Below are 19,387 nucleotides of genomic sequence, written 5' to 3'. Positions count from 1 at the left end.
TATTTATTACATTTTTATACCGCCCAATAGCCGACGCTCTCTGGGCGGTTCACAAAAATTAAAATCGTGAAGAGCATAAAAACAACCAACAATCTAAAAGCACAAATACAAAATACAATATAAAAAGCACAACCGGGATAAAACCACACAGCAAAAATTGATATAGGTTGAAATGTGGAATTAAAACTGCCAAGTTTAAATTTGTTAATAGGTGTTAATTAAAATACTGAGAAAATAAAAAAAGTCTTCAGCTGGCGACAGAAGGAACACAGTGTAGGCGCCAGCCGAACCTCTCTGGGGAGCTCGTTCCACAACCGGGGTGCCACAGCAGAAAAAGCCCTCCTCCTAGTAGCCATCAGCCTCACTTCCTTTGGCAGGGGCTCACGGAAAAGGTTTTTAAAGATCATAACCAGTGTGAAGTGTGCCCAGAAACAAAGTAGTAGCTAGTGAAGTTGCTGCAAAAGGGGAGTCACGTGTTCCCTATAATTTCAACTGGCTGGCTGCAGTTTTCTGAGCCAGCCGAAGTTTCTGAACGCTCTTCAAAGGCAGCCTAGCATTGTGGTCACCTCTTTGTGTCTGCACTGGCTCCCAGTTAGTTTCCCGGCTCAATTCAAAGTCCTGATCTACCTTCTGCTCTTAAGATAAGGATAGGTCACCTGGTATACTCCAGATGTTTGGGGCTACAACTCCCATCATCCTCAGCCAGCATGACCAGTGGTCAGGGATGATGGGAGTTGGGGCCTAAAACATCTGGGGGGCACCAGGCTGCTTCCCTACTCTGCCATCTCATGCGAGGCAGGTGGCTTTTGGGGGAAAGGGTTACTTGGTTGTAGTGGCACCGTGACCCAGGAGTGCTCTCCCCAGCACGGTTCACCTGGAGCCTATCTTGATTTTATTTTGGCACCAGGTAAAGTCCTTCTTATTTCCCCCAGTCTTTGTTATCCTCTGTACATTGCTTCCATGATGATTTGTGTTCGTTTTAATCCCTCTGACGGTCCTTTCGTATTGTGGCTGTTTAATACTCTTGTTTTAACTTTTGGTAAGGAAGTAAAACAAGGCGCTAAATCCCACCCTAGACTCCAATTTCTGCATTGGAGTCTAGTGCCTGTATATAAGCAAATAGGTTTGTGTGGTCCATTGAAGCCGCCTCAGATAAGTGTGATCTTCTCAGCTGCCCCTGGCAAATTTTACACACTTTATCATTGGGACCAATTATTTCCCCCTCCTTTTAATCCTTTGCAACAAAAACTAGCGCTGATAGCGGAATTCATCTCCTCCGAAAGGCAAGAGGCAACTTGCCGTTGTGAATTTTTCTTTCCTCAAAAATTGATTTTTAGAATAAAGGAAGGAACAAATCGATGGTAATAGAGACGAATGTTCTGCATGTTGCAAACTGGCTGCCTTCCGCCTTTAATCAAGGCGTTTCCTTTGAATATTCGTCTTTGGACAGCTCCTCCTTCCCTCGGCCTGCAGCAACTTAGGAGTAATAAAACTCGTGAGAGCCAGAAGCAAAGCATTCTGCAGTGCTGCAGAGCGCTTTGAAATCTTTTTGGTTTTGGTGCACTGTGCAGTGGGGTGTAGCAAAAGCCGGGAGAGGAAAAGGAAGCTACACATTCCTCCCATAATCTCCTTCTGGATGAGGCTGTGGGAACAGCCTTCTTCCAAACAAGAACCCTTGCTTTAAGTCCGAGCTGCTCCCCTTGAGCAAACACATTAATGCGCGCGGGGTGTGCGTGTGACTCAGTACTAGCCTATTTGGATCTCGTATCTAAATTTCTGCTCGTGTCCAGGATGGAGTCCTCGAGATGGATCGAGAAGGCAGACAAGAGTTCAGGAAGGAAATCAGGACCACGGATAGTTCCAAACGGGGCCGACCCGGTTCTTGGGCTAGGTACAGGCATGCAAAGACAGCTACTGACTGCAATGTTGCTCCAGCGAGTTCCTGGAGTCAAATGAGATTTTAAATAGGCTGCAGGCAGGCCAGGGGCAGGGTGTGTGTGTGTGTGTGTGTGTGTCTCAAAACAAATTCCTGGGCTCAAAATTCTTTTCTGCACCAAGCTGTAGTTGGTGCTTCTCAAGGTTCTAGTTAAAAACAAAGTAGACCCTGTCTCTGCAAGCCTGTCCACTGCTGCTTTATGCTCTCCCTGTGAAGAAGTATATAGCTGGTTGCCAGTTGTATGCTGCCCCCTGGACTCATTGAGAAGCAGGATTAGAACAACATCATTTCAATGAGATAATGTTATTGGAACGAGAATCAAAGCCATTGATTACTTGGCCAGCCAGCATGTTACTTTCCTTACGTGACCATCACTTGCAAAGGTACAGAGAGGGCATCTTCCAGGGAAAATAGCAACCAGAAGTCTCAAATCAAACTTCCTCTACTTGCTTAAAAAAAAAAGCAGGGAGAATAGGGGGGCTGGTCAAAGGGGACGTTACAGCAGAGGGTGGGAGTTGGGCTTGAGGGTCGGTTCTGTGGAGGGAGAGAGGGGGAGAGCTAATGGACAGCTATGCAAGGATCAAAATCCACTTTGGTTGTGAGGCAACTCTGTTTTATTGAGCGTAATACAGCTGTATGGAGAAAGTCCTACAGACAAAGAACTTCTCAACTGGCAGTGTGAAAAGCAGGTATATTTATACATAGGGCTCATTTACACCATGCAGGATATTGCACTATGAAAGCGGTATATAAAAGGCAGGAGCCACACCAAACAGGATATAGCATTTGGTATATATGTATGTATGTATGAAAGCAGTATATGGTATATGTCAATGGGCCCCATCAGTTGTCAGTGCACTTCAATACCACTATAAAGCAGTAGTGTGGCTCCTGCCTTTTATGTACCGCTTTCATACCACTTTCATAGTGCAATATCCTGCATGGTGTAGATGAGGCCATAGTAACATTTTAACCAATTAGCAGTTGGCAACAATCTAAAGCAAAAAAAAAAAGAAAGATAGATCAAAGAAAATTTCTTCATTATACCTTATCAACAGGTGGCCCATAACTCTTCTAGCAATGTCAGATTGACCTGGATGGTCAGTTCTCCTTATCAAGCTAGCTTATCTGTCTGATACTATATCAAAAGGTCTTGACGGTTAGAAATTCCAATTAAGCGTTTCTTTCCAATTAAGCAGTTTCGGCATTACAGCCCATTCAGGTACATACGTCATTCCAATCCCATCATGCAGTTCACTTGCAAGAACCAAACTACATACAGAGGCCTATATGCAGAGCAGGTATATCAAGGCTTGAGGCCTTGCTTTCTCAGCTAGAAGAAGGAAACAAATGGTGAAGGTAACTCAGTCAATATTCTTTCTCCCCTATGACTAGGGAGATGGAGGTTCAAATCCTCACTTAGTCATGAAGCTCACTGGGTCACCCAGATCGTTGCTTCTCAGCATGACCTACCTCAGCGGGTTGTTGTGAGATTTATTTATTTATTACATTTATATACCTCCCCATAGCCGAAGCTCTCTGTGCGGTTTCCAAAAGTTAAAAACAGTAAACATTAAAAATATACAAAATTTAAAACCATAAAAACCATAAAAACAACAGTATAAAAACAATAGTATCCATTTTAAAAACAACAGTTCTGGGGGCCGTTAAAAAACAAACTTAGCATTGTTAAATGCTGTTAAATGCCTGGGAATACAGACTGTGAAAGCGGGGCCTCATGATCCTTCTGACTTTTGGGTTTAAGCAGGAGTTGTCAGAAAAGTTACCTCAGGGATAACATGGGGACATGGGAAGCCATGTATCTCATCCTGAGCCCTTGGAGGAAGGGCAGGATAAAAATGGTGGTGGTGGTGGTGAAGGTGAAGGTGAAGTAGAAGTTGGTGGCTCCAATCTCAGTGGGTTGGTGAATCTGTTTTGGGTTTCAGTCAGAACCAGTTAGAATTCTAAAGGAACTATGAGGCACCCACTGGCTCCCGTAGAGTTCTGAATGGTTCTGACTGAAACCTGGAGCGTATTCACCAGCCCACTGTCATTAGAACCGCCAGTCTCCACTGTATAAATACAGTATTTGACTCATGGCCTTCAACGCCTAATCTTGATCCAGTCCATTGTCTTTTGTTAGAAGGCACTTCAGTTCTCCTTACCTCCCCACTCAGCTATAACTCTTCTTTTTGCACCTAGGCGTTTGATGTACAGAAGGACCATCGGCGCGCTGCACCACTCCAGAAGTGTCACAAAACCGCTGTGTGAGTCGCTGTTACTCGCTCTCTCGTTTGTTCCGAGGCACTTGCATTTTCACTGCACCTGGTTCTCCGTCGGCTTCGTGTGCGTCATTTTGAATGTGGCCCCTTAAAGGATGTACTCCTAAGGCCTCAAAAAGACGTTTGCCATGTCCTGTCATTTGGGGATGACAGCAAGGCCTATAACTCGGTGGGAGGTGGGAGCAATATAGGTACGGTAGCTCTGTGTTGAAGAAATCGTCCTGCAGCCCATGCTGAATGCAAATGTAAGATAATAAAGCTGATTATTGCTCATGTAACCAGGGATAGCGAGAGAGGAACCAGGGAAGGAAGGTCTCAAAATGGCTGCTAAGCATGTACTGTCAACCAGCCTTCCCCAACATGGCGCTTTCCAGATGTATTAGATCACAACTCTCGTCAGCCCCTGCCAGCATGGGCAGTGGTCATGGATGATGGGAGTTATATTCCAAAACACCTGGAAGGCATCGGGTTGGGGAAGGTTGATGTAAACAGTAAATTACTTCCTAACATCACAATTAGGGTTGTGGTGTTATAGTCCAGGCCTCTCCATCCCGGTGTGTTGGACTACAACTCCCATCAACCCCTTCCAGCAATAGATCAGGAGGGCACCAGATTAAGGAAGGCCGCTTTAGTCTATTAATGGGTTAGGCGGACAGATCAATAAAAAGACCTTTTGATCAATTAAAAGAAAAGGTGCCTCCAATTAATTTGAGCAGCCAGTTGTCTTTAATTATTGCGCTTTGAATCCTAGTCCTCGCTTAGGCAACATTGTTGTGCTGCCTTTTACTTCATGTTTTACAGTAGTTGGCCACCTTGAGCACCATTTTGGTGGAAAGGCGGGATATTAGTTTGAAAACAAATCAGCAAATCCGTAGCACAGTGCCTGGGCAGGTCTGTGCTCACCCCAGGAAGCTTGCTATAGAAAGCCCCGGCGGCTTTAAAGACGAGCCTTTTCCGGCAGGCCTATCCAGACCAATGTTAAATCATGAATTTTTAAGATGTATTGATTCCTGTTCTAATGTTGTTCCCCGCCTCGATCCAAAGGGAGAGGTGGGTAAGAAATAAATATATTATTATTATTATTATTATGTACTTATTTTCTCACCCTTTAGGCCTAAGGCAGGAGAGAATGGGGGGTGGGGTGGGGTGGGGCAGGGACAGGAAATGGCTTCTACTGCCCCTTGCAATCACCCAAGTTGTTATATCGTTGAGGATGCCTTCCTTGAGCCAGAATCCAAGAAGGTGCCCCCCCCCCCCAATTTTTTGGCACATTTTCCTTGGCCTCCTTTTAACTATGTTGCCTCTATCTTTTCATGCTAACCGCAGATGATCAGTCTTCTGAGAAAGGTAGGTTCCCCATTGATTCTGGAGTGAACAAGCTGTGCCTTTTCCGGGTGCATAAGCAGCTTGCCAAATAAAATGTGTCCCCTTGGTCCAAAGCCAATGTGAAGCAAATCCAGGTTCTGAAGTCAGGAATCAGAATCATATATGGTACATGATAGGCATTTATTTGCATAGTTTTCCAGAGTTGATTCTGCTGCCAAGTTCGTTTTGCAAATAACCTAGATGCGTTTTGAAAAGGATGGAGGCGACACCTATGGAAAGGAGGGGCTTGGAGATGCTTTGGAGTTCTGTGCTAACCATGAGGACTAGTAACATTTTTAAATAATAAAAAAAGAATAATTATTTTGTTTCATATGGTGCTTTACAGCCCAGTCCCATACAAATGTACTCAAGTGTAAACTGCAGGGTGTTAAGTGAGGCTTGCTTCCTGGTAAGGCTACAGTCTTATGCATACTTAAGTTTCTGTGCTGGAAAAAGAATATGTGCAAATGAATAAGCTTGAGATGCTAATACTCCAGATGTTACTACAGTTCCCACAATTCCTCTCCATTGGCCATGCTGGCTGGGGCTTAGGGGAGCTGTAGGCCAAAACACCCTGGAGAGCATTATTCTAAAGTAGATGACCAAGATAGCTCGCTGGGTGCTTAGCATGAGTTGGGTCAAGCTGAAGTGGAGTTTCAGGAGAAGAGAAGCAAGAGAGGGCTTGCAGAAGGTCTGGATGATCTAGAACAGCAAGGTAGAGTTGGTAGACAGTTCAAGAGAGCCAGTGTGGTATAGTGGCTAAGGTGTTGGACTGGGAGTTGGGAGGTCCGGGTTCTAGTCCCCACTCGGCCACTGGGTGACTTTGGGCCAGTCACAGACTCTCAGCCCAACCTACCTCACAGGGTTGTTGTTGTGAGGATAATATGGAGAGGAGGAGGATTATGTAAGCCACCTTGGGTTCTTCGGAGGAAAAAAGGCGGGATGTGAAATAAATAAATAAATAAATAAATAAATAAATAAATACATAAGATCTGTGCTTGACATGGCAAGCCTGCAAATTCTAATCTAACCACACACCATCCCAGCTACAGGGGCTCGATTCAGAAATGTATCTTGGGAATAATGTCACTAGCATGCAAAATGGGTCAGTCTATTCGCTCCTAAATCTCATTTGCTTTGTTTTCCCACTCCGGTCTGTGTCTGTGCTTGTTTCTAACTCCGTCCAACTCACTTCTAGTCGTTACATTGAATTGGGTTTCTTCTGTCTGCAGCACAATCCGCCCCTTTAGAGCATCATAAGAGGGGAGAACTTTTGCGTTTCCCCTTGCACCCTTGGGGATGCTCGCATCAATCTTGCTTAATTTTCCTTAGCGATTAATTTGCCCTGTTTTTTTTTTTACCGTGTAATTTGTGTGTGTGTTAATCACATGGATTAAGCTCCTGCTGTTTCTTAAAAGCGATTGTGCTGCTCCTTGAAGCTTTTGTTAACGCAGCAGGTAATTTCCTGTTGAACCACAATGTGTTGCTTCCCCCACTCTCTGTATTGGGCTTGCTCCTTCCAGAAAATCCTTTAGCTTATCAGCCTACAAAGCAGGAGTGTGTCATTTTTTTTAACATAATGACTGTACAGCCTTGAGTATTTGGGGCGACTTATAAATGCATTCCATTCAATGTGTTGTTGTTGATGATAATAATAAAGTTATTAATAACAATATCGTTATTATTAGCTCAGAGGTTATATTTTAATTCCATGGGTTTAGCTCATGGTGTAGCTTTCTTTCTGTCACCATGTGGCTCCTGGCATGGATCTCATTAAGGAAGAAAGCTCGACGTCCAGTCGGGAGAGGGGGAAGGAAATAGCTTTGATTGCAGCAGTAAACCTTGTGCTTTCCAAATTAACTTGGATAGGCTCGGCTCTGTGCATTTCCCTGGTGTGGGCGTGTGTGGTGTGGTGTGGGAGTGATGTAGCGTCGGACCAGGGTCAGGGAGATCCAGGTAGAAATCTTCGGTTAGTTGATTCACTTGCTCATCTTCCAATCTGATGGTATATTGCACATTGGAAGAGGAGTAGGCAAATGAGCCCCTGGAGTGGCGGATGCCACCATTAGGTCTTGTAATAGTGTTGCCAGAGTCAATATAGGGACAGAGTTGGCATCTGGGTTTGTTGCCAGGTCTGGTTCCTGTGTTTGTTTGTTGCCGGGTCTGGTTCCTATGTTTGTGCCTTTGTTGTTATATGGCCCATTGTTGCTAGTGAGTTATCTGTTCATTCGCTTGCTCATCTTCCAATGTGATATATGCCAATATTGGCCGGGAATGACCTTCTGCATAGGACAAGCAGCCAGCCACTCCACAAAAGAATAAATGGACATGAAACTGATAGCAGAAATGGCAACATTCAAAAAACAGTGGGGAAACATTTCACTCTGTGACTGACCCTAAACTGGCCATTCTTGCGCAGTGGAATTTTAGAGGAAGATTGCTAAATTCTATCTCCTGCAACTTGAATCAGGATAAAGTTGGGTTTTTTTAAATCCCCACTCCCATACAGTATGTTAATTAGCTTACCAAGGCCAGGTTGTTTGTTTTGTGAACGGCCACATTTAATGACCTAATTGTCACTGCCCAGACTTTCTGCATTTCATTCTCCTCTGACGTCGTGGCTTAGACCTCCCTCCACGCTGTGTGTGTGTGTGCGTGTGTGCACACGCATACACACCACACGCACACCTGCAGCTCAGGATGACACTTCATGTATCTGAAAGCTTCTGCCATAATAGATGTGATAGTCTTTAAGGTGCCACAAGATGTTGTTTTCGTTTTTTAGCAGGAACACCCATTAGCATTCTGTGAGATCACAGTAGTGTGTAAAGAGTTCCTTTGCATTCAGAAGGTCTCGGGTTCAATGCCCGGCATCTCCAGTAGGTCTGGGAAAGACCGCTGTCTGAAACCCTAGAGAGCTGTTGCCAGTCAGTGTAGGTCAGGGATGGGGAACAGGTAGCCCTCCAGATGATGTTGGATTGCAACTCCCATCATCCCTCACTGTTGGCTATGGTGGCTGTGGCTGATAGGAATTGCAGTCCAGTAACCTCTGGAGAACCACCCATTCCCTGTCTCTGGTGTATGCCATAGTGAGCTAGATGGTCCACTAGTCTGACTCAGTATAAGGCAGTTGCCTGTGCTCCTAGGGAGAACTTCACCAGCAGCCATTCCACCTGGAGACGAGAGGGGAAACAGCCCTTCTTGAAAGGCTACTTAATTTCTACCCCCCCTTCCCTTCCCACTTTTTTTTTCATGTGCTGTGTCTTTTTTACATTGCCAGCATGTAGGCAGGAACTGCCTTCTTTTACTGATTGTATGTAAGCTGGTGTGGGAGCCTTTTCAAAGTATTAGAAGATACAAAATACTGCAAATCAATCTTTTGGACAGGTGAATGAGATAGGGACAGGGATGGAAGATGATCTATTTGAACAGGAGGTGTCACTTCTCAGCTAGCTCCATGCTTCTGTCCTGTATAATGATACTCTACTGAATGGGACAGCTTGTCTCCACTCCTTTAGCTGTCCATCTGCTGCCTTCACCCGGAAAGGTACCACGTAGCCCACAAGCTCATCCTAAGTTTGAGCATTGCAAGATGGGGGGTTGTGGTGAATTTGCGTACTTGATTTCTGCAAGCTGCTTGCCTGCTGTTCCAATCCCTGTGATATTCCCTGGAAGAACATTGCACAGCATCCCTGGAAATATCAGAACTGCCTTGATAGAGAAGACAAAAACTTCACAATAGTCTTCAGCAGTGTTAGAAGCATCTGGGAGGTACGCAAGTAAAGCCCAATGGAGTTACTCCACCCTGTTGTTCATACTCAGTACTTGGCAATCCAAGGTATACTGTCTCATGATAAAGAGGCTTCATTTTAAGTCAGGTCTGACAGATCTGCTTCCTGTGCCTTTGGCCTTTTTGAAAGCTTCTGGCAGTGGTCTGAAATGTGCAGAAATAGCACGTGGAAAGTCCTCCGACTGTACCATGCCAAGATGGAAGCTCATGTTATCTCAGCAAACAAGTCCATCCCCTCACCCCCCAACTTTGTTTTCTGTGATCAAGAGGATGAAGGGGAGGGAAGTAGAAACACTCCTGCCCCAAGACAATCTGGAGAAGAGAAGACTGAGGGGAGACATGATAGCACTCTTCAAATACTTAAAAGGTTGTCACACAGAGGAGGGCCAGGATCTCTTCTCGATCCTCCCAGAGTGCAGGACACAGAATAACGGGCTCAAGTTACAGGAAGCCAGATTCCGGCTGGACATCAGGAAAAACTTCCTGACTGTTAGAGCAGCATGACAATGGAACCAATGACCTAGGGAGGTGGTGGGCTCTCCCACACTAGAGGCATTCAAGAGGCAGCTGGACAACCATCTGTTAGGGATGCTTTAAGGTAGATTCCTGCAAATGAGCAGGGGGTTGGACTCGATGGCCTTGTAGGCCCCTTCCAACTCTATGATTCTATGAACCCTCCCATAGGGCTCCTTAGTTTGTACCCCAGACAGGAAAAATGATGTAAAATAAGAATGAGGTTGAGGTGGAGGGTGGAAGCAGCTTGTAGGGCAGACTCATCAAGGAAAGAGTTAAGTACCTTCATTCCCACCCGGATTCATCCCTGTAATTCTCCCCTCCCCCTCCAGCATCCCCTGCATTGGTTTTACAATCCAAATATGGGGTTTGAGAGGCTGCCTTGTTTTCTTTGTAATGTATCGGTCTGCCCTCAGGTTGGAGATTGGAGCTAGGGAAGAATGAGAAATTAGTTTCAGTCATTTTTTGTCAGGGCTTACCCAGTTCACACCCTCCGGCCTGAACACAGACTTGGACACAACCTGCTGTCAAAGTTGGAACATTTCTGAACTTTCTATGTGATTCGTGGATTGGAAAAAACTGCGTTCGACGGCATGTCTGGATTTGAAAAATGCATACGGAAAAAAAATGCATACTTTTGAAAAATGTGCACCAAAAATGGGAGAAGGTTGCAGACATTTCGAAGATGTACACTATCGATACTTACATTTGGAAAAATATGCGTGAAAATATGGATGAACTTTCATGTGAAAAGAAAAGGAAACCCACAATCTGCTACGGACTCGTCAGAGCGAGCGTCAAGATGGAACTCAGGGAACTTTAGCGATCTCATGTTTTGCTGAATTACACATCGCTAGCTGCACTGCATGAGCTTTATCACACGTACCTGCTTCCCTCGGATTATCCCCGTAGTGCTGTTGTTGTTTTGCTACCCAGCGACAGCGATCCTTTGCATACCAGGAAGTGAGTTTAAGGGGGGAAATGTAAAAAAAATCATGAAAAAAATCAACGGATGACAATTCAATTCAAATTTGGTATGCTTAAAGCTCTCCCTAATATCTATTAATGTGCCAGTTTTGGTGTCTTTATATTTAAAGCTTACGCAGATGTAAGCATTTCTTTAAAATCTTCCTCCTGTGCCCCGGCTGCGACTCGGAAGATACGCTCAAAAAGCAGGGGCTGAATGTGGCGAATCTTTTCTCTTTGAAGCACAATTGAAGCAGGATGCATGGGAGCACTTCACAAGCAAAGCAGATTATAAGGTGGAAAACTTCTGAGTCCTTTGCATGCAATTCACAGTGATTGCACAGTATAACGCTGGTGTGATAAAGCTCTACATCTTGGAGTGCTCCCTGCGTGTAAAACACACCTTCAGGCGTAAGGCTGGCAGGTTAATGAGAACGCTTCAGTAAAATCCTGTCCCTTGAAATACTGGATTTCCATCTGCTGTGAGTTTACTTTTGGGAACTTGGGGCAGCATTCAAAGACTCAGTCCTCTGAATTGATACGGCTCTCGCGGAGGATTGCTCTGCCTGCTGTTTCTGCTCCTTTGAATAATCTCGCCTGTCAGCTAATGGCCATCACCATATCTTCCGGCCTTGAATTCTGTCAAGTTAATTATCCTTTACATAATGAAAGGCTTTCTGTTGGTTTGCCCTGTATTTTCTGCCAATCAATTCCAGGAGTTGTTTTGAGGGGGAGGTGATCATTTCAATTCACTCTTTCTGCACTGTTCATTATTTTTAAAACCTAAGGAAGCTATTATTATTATTATTATTATTATTATTATTATTATTATTATTATTATTATTATTTGTTACATTTATATACTGCCCCATAGCTGAAGCTCCCTGGGTGGTTTACAAATATTAAAAACCCGGAACATTAAAAACAAATATACAAAATCTGAAACCATAAAAAGCATAAAATCAGATTACATACGAGTCAGACCTTGGGTCCATGTAGCTCAGTATTGTCACTTTCTGCCAAATTCCGTTTCGGAGAAGCCCTTGGGGGCCGCATCCGGGGTGGGGAGCTCCAGAGGGCTGGATTTGGCCCACGGACCTGAGCTTCAGCACCCCTGGTCTACATTGACTTGCAGCGGCTCTCCGGGGTTTCAGCTGGTGGTCTTTCCCAGTCCTGCCTGGAGATGCGGGGGAATCGAACCTGGGACCTTCTGCAGGCAAGACATGTGTGCTCCATGACTGTGCTTCAGCACTTCCCAATCTCTTTCATGCCCTCCTTGCAACTACATGCAACACATGGGTACCTTTTGCTGTTCACCCCCTGCCCCCAGTGAAAGTAACAGAGATGCTGTATGAAACTCTTCCTTCTCCGATATGTATGAACGGAATGCCGCCATGAAGAACCTTCTCTGTAGCGGCCCCCACCCTCTGGAAAAGCCTCCCTCTCTCGCGCCGTTCGGGAGGCAGAAAATGTAACATCCTTTAAACTTCTCCTGAAAACACATCTTTTCACACAAGCTTTCACTGGGCTGTAACTGTTGCTGGGTTTGTTTGGGGTTTTGCATGGCCTTTTTAAATGTTTAAAGCGTTGTATTATGTTTTGGTTGGGTTTATTTGTTACATTTTTATACTGGCAGTTGGGCAGCATAAAAATGTAATACATAAATAAAATAAAATAAATGTAATACAACTGCTACTTTCGTAACTACCTTCCATCCCCGATTTTCTTTTCTTTTTAAACAGAAGACTGTGACTGCGAGGGATACTTCAATGGACAATATATAGGTAAGGAACTGGTGCATTTGAACCCTCTCCAGCCTTGGTTGTGGGTATTAAATATTATTATTATTATTATTATTTATTTATATAGCACCATCAATGTACATGGTGCTGTACAGAGTAAAAATATCTGCTGCTTACATAGGAACAGGGTGGTTTGTATTCTGACCTTCCACAAACACGCTAAAATTCCGCCCTAAGAAACCTGAATTCTGCAACCCACGTCAATCACACTTGTCAGGAATGTGCAGATGGCTGTAATTTTAATGCACCCATAGGCAACTCACAGTCCACAGGCGTCTTGAAACCTTTGCAAAGCTCTGCCTCCTATTTCTGCAGGTCCAGTTGATCAGCCATTAGCTGACTGGCAGCTGGGAAACCACAATCTTGATCACAACTCCCCCCCCTCCCCTGGGATCCTGATCAGAGTCATTGTGGAATGGGAGGCTTTAACCTTGCTCTTTCCCAGTGATTCCTGCAGGCAGGATCACTAGAGAGTGAGGGGATATTAAAGCATTTCCCCCTCCTCCAGTGATTGTGATCCAAATCACTGTTTCTCTGCTGCTAATAGGGTGGCCAGGGTTCACGTCCCAGCTAAGAAGGAAGCTCACTGGGTGACCTTAGACCAGTCTCTATCTCTCACCCTAACTTACCTCACAGGGTGGTTGTGAGGATAAAAGGGGGGTTGACCAATTGCACAGTGGCACTGTGGCCCTGCTGGTCACAATTTATTTGCTGCCTCCACCTCTTCGGATCCCTGCACCTGAGACTTTGGAGGAACTTCTCAGGTGCCTCAGCCAAATAGTCTGGTAACCCTGGCCAAGATCACCCTGGATTAGCACTGACCCAAGAGAAAAAATAGTAGCACAAAGTACTGAGGCAGATAGTTTATTTACAAGGGAAGAGTAAATGGGAAGAACATAACAGAAATCTCAGAGGCAAACCGGGGGTTGGAAACCCAGTGCAGTTAAAACAAGAAATCTTAACTGGCCTCTGCTTACATACTGAGTTGTTAGGGTCCCTTCTATCCTAAGCCATGCCAGTCTGGACACCTCCTCCTGACTGGATGGAGAACAGTGGACAAAGAACCCTAACTCCAGCCTAGCTTCATAGCATGTCCAGCTTTCTTTGGCCATTCTGCTCCCCCCTCCCTTTGTATGAAAGGTTTGCAAAATTCACACTTCACCAGCTGGGGCAACTCTTCACTCCCTTGCAGGCCGGAGTGCCTTTTGGCCATGGGCTATAAGATAAGAGCTCCAATCAAGTCAAACCAGGCCCATACTCCCCTTCAGGTGTCACAAGGTTGCCATGCCAGTGCCCTCCCTTCACAGGGCTCCTCTCTGACCAGCAATCTCCAGTCCTAAGCTATAAAACCATTCCTAACCTAAAAAGCGACACAACTCACTCTAGTTCTTTGCCCTCACTCCCAAGATGCAATGTGGGGAAAGCAAGATACAGTATAGAACACCCTGGTTCTTTACAACCATGTATCTTCGGTAGAGGAAGAGCAGGATTTTTAAAAACGTAACAAATATTTTGTTATTCTCTTGCTTCCTTCGATTTCTGATTGGGTGCGGATACAGTATAAAACAGCGGTTCTCAACCTGTGGGTCGGGACCCCTTTGGGGGTCGAACGACCCTTTCACAGGGGTCGCCTAAGACCATTGGAAAACACATATTTCCGATGGTCTTAGGAAACTGTATTGACTGAACTATGTCATGTATCATCTTTTGTATTATTAAAGCTATTGTTACGTATTATTTTCATTAGCAAACCATCCCATGACAATGGATCGTGTAGAGAAGAACGAAAATAATTTTATGGTTGGGGGTCACCACAACATGAGGAACTGTATTAAAGGGTCGTGGCATTAGGAAGGTTGAGAACCACTGGTAGAAAACTTCCCCCCAAATGGACAAATGCTACCGCCTGATGACCAACCAGCTCCTAACTTGAGTCTTTGCCCACTGCGTTAAGATGCCCCGTGGCAAGTGGCCGTTCCTTTTGGCCTTCTTCACGCCTTCCGAGTGTAGCTTACAATCTTAGCGCGAATCTTAGGCTCAGAAGTCCCTGAAAATGGGCAGCTCTGTTAGGGGAGATAAGAAGAGGTGGGGCAGGGGAGCAAGTGTGTACAAGAGCACTGTGGGGTTTGTGTGGTGTGTGTGTGTGTGTGTGTGTGTGTGCACAGGTCTTTGGGAGCCCTTGGGCAATGGGGCCCCTCTCTCAGTGAGTCTACCTTCTCGCCACCACTGTTGCCAGCTGCTCTTGCTCCTCATTTCCTTCCTCCTCATTGCTACCACTTGTTTGCTTGACAGGCAGAGAACCAGGGAGCAAATAGGCCACCGGTCTTACCACATAGTGGGGGGGGGGGCAATCCAGTCTCCCACCATAAAAAGGTTTTGGCACTCCTGACTTACGCCTCAGGTCACGATAACGCTGTGTTTGACTTTGTAGCCGGCTTGCGACGGAGCTTCCGGCTCAGCCGAAAGGAGAAGCAGAACGGCCAGAACGAAGCCAAGCCGGTCGAGCCGAGCCACAGCTCGGAGCTCCTCACGTACGAGGAAGTCACCAAATACCAGCAGCAGCCGGGAGAGAGAAAGAGGCTGGTGGTTTTAATTGGTAAGTTGTTCCGTGCGAAAAAGGTCCCAGTTGCCTTGCCAGGGGCTAATTTATTTATTTTATTTATTTATTTAAGGATTTTTATGCCGCCGTTCAGCCAAAAAAGGCTCTCACGGCGGCTTACAAAAGTATTTCTTGACAGTCCCTGCCCACAGGCTTACAATCTAAAAGACATGACACAAAAGGAAAGGGGATTGGGAGGGAGGAGGAGGAGGGGGAAAAGGAAAGCAAATTCAGGCACTACAATCTTAGTTGCAAAGTTCAGCAGTTACAGTTGGTAGCAGGAGGGAGGGGGCTCTCAGCTGGAGCTGGACCCAGGCATGGTGGAGAGGTGCCTGGCTGCTGCTTCCTCCCTCACTGGTGGCCTCTGCATTTCTGTCATTAGAGGTGTCGAGGCTCAAGCCCAGCCTTTTCCGAACTCCTGTGAAGTACAGGAGAAATGCCCAGATTTCATGACTTCTTAGCAAGGCGTGAGGCGCTACAGTAGCCTTCTTTGATGTAGTGTTTTGGACTTCAGCTCCCATCGGACCCAGGCAGCATGGGCAATGGTCAGGAATGGTGGGAGTTGTTATCCAAAACGCCTGGAGGCACCAGACCAGGGAAGGCTATGTTACAGAGGGAGATTCACTCGAAACAAGCCTGGTTTTGTGATTGGTCTCAAGAAGTAGGTGTAAAGGTAGCTGCGTTTTGGTTTGGCCGTCATTGGAGCCCAGGGGGGCTGCCTATACGGCAGTGGGTTGCCGTCGCGATAAGCAAAACCCTATACTTTTGCTGTGTCCGGGTGGCGGCGGCTAATCCTGATGCAGCAGCGAAAGCGCAGGGGTTTGGGCAATTTGCTCAGGGATCGCCATCCGCCTTGCCACGCATCCAGAGCAAGGATAGACAGCGAATGTGCCATTATCTCCTTGCTCTGGAGAAAAAGAAGTCGGGTTAAGTTCCTGACTATTTTGTTTCGCAGCTTCGCGGGAAGCCCCACGAAGGCTGTGAGGTGGCTCCTGCGTCGTATAACCGACCCCCCCCGAATGCCTTTTAAAAAGCTATTGACACACTCTCTAATTGGGTGAATGGCAGGTTGTCTTCTTCTTCTTGTTGTTGTTATTATAGTTATTTTTATCCTGCCTTTTTCCCAATACTGGGCCTCAAGGCGGCCAGTATTTGTTTGCTCCTTCCCCAACTTGGCACCCTCCAGCTGTGTTGGATTACAATGGCCCGGGCATGCTGGTAGTTGTAGTCCAGCACAGCCATGTTGGCTGCATTCGTGCTGGTAGTTGTAGTCCAAAATAGCTGGAGGGCACCAGGTTGGAGAAGGATGCCTTAGCTTAGAGTATAACGAGAGTTGCAGGGACAGACCTATTCCCCTCTCTATTCTCCCCCTCTCCATTGTGTTTTGTTGAAGTTTCTCCTTAAGGCAGCCGTTGGCCTTGTGTTTTGCCCACTCAGACACCTTATTCCTCTGACCTCTCAGGTTCTTTGGGGTCCCGGTTAAATGAACTTAAGCAGAAGGTGGTGGCAGAGAACCCGCAGGAGTATGGGGTGGCCGTGCCACGTAAGTACCATTTTAGGAAAACACATTCTCACCCCAGTCCCTCTTTCTACCATTAGGTGGAGTGAGGCAGCTCACTTTAGGGGAGGGGCTGTGGCTCAATGCAGTAGGGCACATGCTTTGCATGGGGAAGGTCCCAGGTTCGGTTCCCCACATCCCCAGGTAGGGCAGAAAAAACTCCTCCTTGAAACCCTGGAGAGCCGCTGCTGCCAGTCAGTGTTGACAAAACTGGGCTAGATGCACCAAGGGTCTGACTCAGTATAAGGCAGCTTCCTATGTTCCTATGCCTCAAGCACCACATTTTGAGGACAGGAAAATAATAATTTAATTTTCTTTCTTTCATATCGTATATGTGAAACATTGTCTACAAATAAGAACATTAAATTGCTATCAGCCTCTCACACCAAACTATATAAGCCATAGGAGCTATGCAACAACAATAATAAAAGACCTACATAATACTACAAATATAAATTTATTACTAAATTGAATACACAATCAGATAAATAATACAAAGCATTTTAGGAAATAGGAAATATTCAATAAAAGGTTTTCATTCCCCGACTTTTTCAACCCGCAGCTTCGTGGGAAATCCCTGTGGTGGCTGCGAATCTGTGGCTGCGTCATATAGCTGATGCAGCGCAGATTCTCAGCCGCCGTGGAGCTTTCCCCGTGTATAGACAGCCCTCTGGTCTTTTGTAAAGCTGATGGGCCTTAATTGCTCATTCGAGACCAAGCCACCACAAAACACTTTGCATGCAATGGGGAAGAATATATTGTTGCTGGGAAAATTAATTTCTGCCCAGCTATTGTGAGGATTGCAGCTTAGCTCAAGGGGAGCAGGGAAGTCTGAAGGGGGTGGCTGATGACATCAGCATCCCTGCTGAGAAAAAAGTGCCGGTGCTGCACCCCTGTCAGCCCTGCCTCTGCTACACCACTGCTTAGCAGTTTGTGTGTTGCTGAATGAATAGGATGACGGATTAGTCGTGCAGCCACATAGGAAGTCATTAAGGAGCGATGTGTTACTACAAGAGCAGCAAGGTTTTTGGGAAAAATCAACAAGGAGCAAATGGGAAACTCTTCAGACACCAAAATGGATAGTTTGAAGCCTGTGCTGATTCTGCATGTGTGCAACCCGCCCCGCTGGATGCGGGAGCCCAGAACTGCTCCAAAGGGGCTTCTGCCTTTGGATGATGGATGACTTCACAAGCTGTCCATCTGTGGCATGTGGCAGAAATAATTATCCCAGCGCGCCTTCCGTAATTGCTGTGTGTGCACCCGCATGCCTCAGAACGCAACCCCCTGCCCATTTCTGATGATTTGAGATCGGCGCAGATGGGCCCTCTGTCCATTGGGATGGTCAGGGCAGATGCTGCCGTCTACCTTGAAGGGTTGTAGGCACACCTGAGCTGCAGGGACCTCCTGTGCCAAGTGTGTCTCTGTGTGTGCAGGGGAAAAAGCCTGCCCATGGGATTCTACTTGGCCTGTTTGCTGTGATTTTCGGCCTGCTCGTCAGCGTTGCCCTGGTCCCCAGGGCTTTTTAAACAGCGTAATATTGGCACGGAAATGGTATTTCAGCAGCCAAGCGGCTGTCTCAGCGGGCTTTGCTATTCCCATCGGGACCATTAGCATGAAAAGGTTGCAGAAGTCCATCTAGGCCCTATCCTTGCCCTTAGAGTCAGATTCCCCTACTCGCACGTATGCTACAGAGCCCTCTGTTGCATCGCCATGGTTGTTGCCAATCATGGTTCTGACAGGCAGGACAAAATAGATCTGAATGACTCAAGCAAGTGAGCCACTCCAGGAATGACAATCAGCCCCAGGGATCTGAGGCAATGTAGCTTAGGGCAGAAATTCTTCCAAATGTGAGGCTAGGGGATTGCTAACCTGGGCCCCAAATCTTTTCCCCAGAGCTCCCAGTGTCTGTTGGTGCCAATGCAAACTCTCCCCCTCTAAGGTCAGCTGCATGTGTGTGAGTGAGATGGGTTCATGAAAAAACTTTCCAGCCGCTCTTCGTGTTGCGTGTTTTCACCACTGTTTACAGCCACTGCACATTAATTGTAATGGAAGAGGAACCATTGACTTAGGGCAATTTGGGTTTGGGGTGCAAATTAAAGTATTTATTTTATTTGGTATGCTTTTGGGTGGGAAATGAACTGACTGGCTTTGCCTTCTGTGGAATTTAAATAAATCCTAGCTGTTGTTTCTAAATGTGTTCCTAAATCTGTTTTTATGCTTTTTATGGTTTAAAATTTTGTATATTTGTTTTTATTGTTCCGTGTTTTAATCTTTGTAAACTGCCCAGAGAGCTTTGGCTATGGGGCAGTATATAAATGTAAATAATAATAATAATAATAATAATAATAATAATAATGTAGCATGTGTATATATATTTCACACACACACACACACACACACACACACACACACACACACACAGATTGGTGTCCTATGAGCCCTAGCCCTAAATCTTTTAAGAGCCTAGCAAGTCAGACTGTGTGTGTGTGTGTGTGTGTGTGTGAGAGAGAGAGAGAGAGAGAGAGAGAGAGAGAGAGAAATCCACCTGCTCACTCCCTCTCACCCACCCACCCACC

General features: G+C 45.9%; 1 protein-coding gene across 1 annotated transcript in view; it reads left to right on the top strand.

Moving 5' to 3' along the window:
- The window catches only part of MPP3 (MAGUK p55 scaffold protein 3), an 88,146-nt gene that overhangs the window by 47,670 nt on the left and 21,089 nt on the right, over positions 1 to 19,387 (top strand). The window contains exons 11-15 of the mRNA XM_063138687.1: positions 4,139 to 4,203; positions 5,545 to 5,565; positions 12,595 to 12,636; positions 15,086 to 15,250; positions 16,716 to 16,796. Of these exons, the coding sequence (XP_062994757.1) occupies positions 4,139 to 4,203; positions 5,545 to 5,565; positions 12,595 to 12,636; positions 15,086 to 15,250; positions 16,716 to 16,796 (374 nt within the window). The remainder of the gene's footprint in view (positions 1 to 4,138; positions 4,204 to 5,544; positions 5,566 to 12,594; positions 12,637 to 15,085; positions 15,251 to 16,715; positions 16,797 to 19,387) is intronic.

This window comes from Elgaria multicarinata, chromosome 11, assembly GCF_023053635.1.
Source record: "Elgaria multicarinata webbii isolate HBS135686 ecotype San Diego chromosome 11, rElgMul1.1.pri, whole genome shotgun sequence".
NCBI classification, from domain to species: domain Eukaryota; kingdom Metazoa; phylum Chordata; class Lepidosauria; order Squamata; family Anguidae; genus Elgaria; species Elgaria multicarinata.
The sequence above is the reverse complement of the archived record's forward strand: the minus strand, read 5'-3'. Positions and strand labels throughout refer to the sequence as shown.